This window comes from Corvus brachyrhynchos, unplaced genomic scaffold (genome assembly GCF_000691975.1).
Source record: "Corvus brachyrhynchos isolate BGI_N302 unplaced genomic scaffold, ASM69197v1 scaffold87, whole genome shotgun sequence".
Taxonomy (NCBI): domain Eukaryota; kingdom Metazoa; phylum Chordata; class Aves; order Passeriformes; family Corvidae; genus Corvus; species Corvus brachyrhynchos.
In genome coordinates, this window is record NW_008239767.1 from 2,509,673 (window position 1) to 2,514,290 (window position 4,618).

General features: G+C 39.1%; 1 protein-coding gene across 1 annotated transcript in view; it reads left to right on the plus strand.

Moving 5' to 3' along the window:
* TPBG (trophoblast glycoprotein) overlaps nucleotides 1-3,801 on the plus strand; it is an 8,926-nt gene extending 5,125 nt beyond the window's left edge. Inside the window, exon 2 of the mRNA XM_008640287.2 lies at nucleotides 4-3,801. Coding sequence (XP_008638509.1) covers nucleotides 4-736 — 733 coding nt within the window. The 3' untranslated portion in view covers nucleotides 737-3,801. The remainder of the gene's footprint in view (nucleotides 1-3) is intronic.
* Nucleotides 3,802-4,618: the final 817 nt, after the last annotated feature.

Consider the following 4,618-nt stretch of genomic DNA (forward strand, 5'->3'; position numbering starts at 1 on the left):
CAGCCCGCTGGAGGAGCTGGCCCTCCGCGGGGCCCTGCGCGACCACGGCGTCCTGCTCAGCCTGGCCGCTCTGCTGCAGTCCGGGACCCTGCGCAACCTCAGCCGCCTGGAGCTGGCCGACAACGGGCTGCTGCTGCTGCCCTCTGGCATGTTCACTGCCCTGCCGGCCCTGCAGCAGCTGGACCTCAGCAACAACTCCCTGGTGGGCCTGCGAAATGTCTCTTTCCAGGGGCTGGGCCAGCTGCAGAGCCTCAACCTCAGCGACAACTCCCTGAGTGTGCTGTGGAACAGCACCCTGGCCCAGTTCCGCAGCCTGCCCGCGCTCCAGCACATCGTTCTGGGCCACAACACCTGGGTCTGTGACTGCGCCATCGAGGACCTGGTGGCCTGGCTCAAAGAGAGCGACCAGGTGGAGGGCAAAGAAGCCCTGACGTGTGCCTCCCCTGACAAGATGTTGGGCAAAGCACTGCTGAAGATCAACAGCTCAGACCTGAACTGCTCTGTGCCCATAGATCTGCCTTCCCAGCTACAGACTTCGTATGTCTTCCTGGGGATAGTCTTGGCTCTCATTGGGGCCATATTCCTTCTAGTTTTGTACTTGAACCGAAAAGGAATCAAAAAGTGGATGCACAACATCAGAGATGCCTGTAGGGATCACATGGAGGGCTACCACTACAGATACGAGATCAACGCAGACCCCAGGCTAACAAACCTCAGCTCCAACTCGGATGTCTGACAAAATGCCCCAGGTGCAGGGCAGTGCAAAGTACCTATGCATGAAAAGTAGACTTATGCTTTACCCTCGTGCTTGCTTCCATCTCCCCTGAAAAGTCTCAGACGTGCTTGTAATTTGAGGGGGATATGCCTCCCTGTGACGTCAAGTTAATTTTTGTTTTGAGACACTGGACAGCTGAGCATGGCGTTCAGCTGTATGTAGGAAACAAGCTGCTACTTATTTTCTTCCTTACCTGTCTGCACTTGTGGGAAATTTTTTTTCAAGACGTCAAAAGAAAAAAAGGATTCTGATGATCCAAAGCCACCAGAGTTTATAAAATGTTTACTAATGCAGACGCCATTCAACAAAAGCTGCCTCAACTTTTTGGGAAAATAATGTTATGTTCCCCTGTGCCAGTTTTGATCTTGTATATCTGAATTGAGATGCAATGATTACATTTCATAGACTACCTTGAGATTTTAAAAACCAAACAACATCCTTTTAACAGCTCTTCAGAAGGAAATCAAATAGCAAGCATGCACAAATACTGTATAGTTTTACACGTTAGGAAATTTATGATCTCAGTAAGTCTCTTACTGTTTTGTAGTTATTTTTGATTGTAGTTTACGTGACTTGACAGAATTTTTTATACAAACTGCATCTAAACTCCATCTAAACTCAGTCTGAACTGTTAAATTAAATAAACAGTCTTACAAGAACTGTTGTGTTTGCTGTTCAATGAGAAAAGTATGGACATCTAAGAATGTGAATAGCGCTACAGTCTCTGAAGTAATAGCCCTGCAGTAGTAATATGAATAAAATTTTATACAAATGTGTAGCTTAGAGGCATAAATGTTTGACAATTTTCTGATATATGCTAAGAGAATTACACTGAGCTTAATTACACTGAGAATTAAATGACGAGAGCAGTTTCACTTGGCACAAACCCCTCAGACTGCTCTCTGCGAGCACCTGCATAATGTCAAGACAGATGCTAGGGTCCACTTTCCTGGGAAGGTACAAGCTAATAGAATTTTCATAAGGTCTTCTCTACCAAATAAAAAAAAAAATCAAATTAAATTGTGGAGTTGGTAAGCTAAAGAAAATTTTACCTGAACAGAATTGCTTATTATAAAAAACCATACTTGTGTGTCCTGAACTAAATTAAATGCAGCTCAATTGTGCGGCCGGCAAGCTCTAGGCTTGTACATCACTACAGCATTTGTTAGATTGCTGTTTCCTTTTTAAGGTCTCAGTACTTGTGAAGTTCTGTAGCGATCTACATCCAGTAACTTGATGGAACTTTACATTTATCTCAATGCATTTAACAGGTGCACTTCAGTATGGTATGTTGCTTACTGCTTGCTTGGGAATGCATTTTCTTGTAAATAGGTAAAGCATGCAAGAAACCCCGTCAGAATGCCTACTTTAAGATGCAGCTCTGACCACATATAGAAAGGTTAGCAAGAACCTTCCAGTGGTTGCCAATAATTAGTGCACTTTTTCTAATCTATTTATGGTTTCTTAACAAAAAAAAAATACACCAGCTGTAAAAGTGTGATGTGACTTGATATATATCAGTTTATTTGTGGAGCTTTTTCCATGGTCACTATTACTTGAAGCTCTTGAGCATCTCTCAAATTTTATGAATTGCTGGCTAATTCCTTTTGATTTCAAAAGTGGCAGTTCTCTCATAGATGTATACATTTGGTAAAGAGCTCATAAATATAAAATAGTCTTTAAAGTATCAGAAGAAATATAATCTATTTTGGGCATCAGTATTATTCAAAAGCATTTTTCATCTCCTTGCGACTTCAGACAAAGCAAGTAGCACAACTTGCTTTAGGCTAATTTTCTATTTCTTTAAATTGGATTTGTTTAATAGCAGTGATTTTTTTTATGTACTTATGTGCATTTACCCTTAAAAGTAAAAAAAGAATGGCTATTAATTACAATTAATGTTTTGTAAATCAGTATATTTTGCAATTAATGTGAATTAAGTGATAGCATATTTCTCCTGCTGTAATTTAAATGTTTGAGCAATATCTGGTTAACGGCATATGAATTAAGTTTGCGGATTCTTATAAAGCAGACTGCCCGTCTGAATATTAGCTGCCCATATTTTAAGGATAGTGTGAAAACCCCCGTGTGAAGAACTATTACTGTTGCCACTATGCAAACCGTTCATACTTGGTATACATCAGATAGTTTATGTAAGAAGCTAGAACTTACAGCAGCTACGCAGTGTGCTTTGTTGTATCGGTTATTCTGGAGATTATCAACTTACACTTACCTGTACAGTGCCAAGAGGAGTAGAGCATCATCCTTGCTTTAGATGCTTCTGTAATATAACAGATAAAATGTGTGCAAACCAAGCCATTTCTTGGGCAATTTCCTGAGTTTTGTTAACAGATACTTTAAAGTAACTACAGTAAAAGCAATTATCCGTGATGTGTTAATGTAACTGCCGTGCATTTGTAGAGCTGTGTAAGGACAGGCAACGACTTTTAATTGCAGTCTCTCACCAATGGAGCGAGTATTTCTATAGTGGGCAAGTGTAACTGTTGTTGCTGTTACTACACGTATTATTCTAAAGATTATTATTACTATTATTTTTGTATCTTAGTCAATGTAATAGAAATTTATTAGAGACCTGGTGACAGCTACTTTAAAATAATTTTTGTCATTTCCTTACGTGTGTATTTATTAGGATGTAAATTTAGCATGTGTCAGTGTTGTGTTGGATGATGTTCCCCTGCAGTGTTTGACCAAACAGTGAATGCTTTGGTGTTTTGTACAATGCATTATTTGATCTTAAATTCCCTTCCATAAACAGTGCTTGAAATTTGTTCTGCTTTTCTTTCTCAAAATAATTAACAGTGGTACTCAGAAGACACATAAAAGTATCTCCCACACTACTTTGGAACATGGTTAAAAACTAAACATTTAAAATATCATTAGTTTCAAGGTTCTTCTGAAGCACATTTTATAATCCTACTCTGCTTTGACACCTGAGATTCCATTTGACTACTATTTCCAGAGAAGCTTATTCATTCATTCTTCAATAAAACACATGCAGTACTAAATGCCTCTTAAATGTGTTTTGTATACATAAATCCCCAAAGTTCTGCATGACATAGTTGTTACTGAAAAACATCCAGTCTAAAGTAGTGGGCAAATCTTCATGAAAGGCTGCAGAGCTCAGAAGCAGAAAGGATCATTTCTCCAAGGTTTAGTTGCTTTCCTAAAGCTAGTTAGTTGTAACAATCTTAAAATTTTCTTGGAAAAATAGCACAAGGAATTGACATAGTTTTAATATATTTTCTTAAAACACTTTGGTTAAGTGCTCTTGCCATGTAAAAAAATTCCCCAAATCCTCCTTTAACCAAGGTAGCTTTATATTAGATCATTTTTATTTCATTAGATAATTTTTATTTCACCAAGCCATAATATTACCAATAATTTTGACATCCAAAAAGTGGTTTGCAAGTTTTGCAACAACTGCTTTAAATCTTTTCATTTGGGATAATTTACCTTTTAAGCACTGGTGACAGTCCCCAGTGACATGGTAGCAAGTGGAGCAGTCTGTTCAGACCCGTATTCTGTTGTTGACTGAGACGTCACTGAAAACAGGCATGGCAAATTATTCAAAATATGACTGCGCTAGAATCCCAACTCTCATTATTCTTCTAGCATTTTCCCTGTGGTATACTCTAGTCTCTCTGCATCTGCATAATTTCTTTTTTGCCTCATTTTCTCAAGAAATCCATTAAAAAGAGTGTCATGAATCTGCACAGGTAGAGAAATCAGTCTGACTGCACCAATATTTTGAGGTTTAGCATCTCTACCTCACTTTAAGCCTTAATGTGGAAAAGAGCCTTTGTCAAAGTGGATGGAATGAAA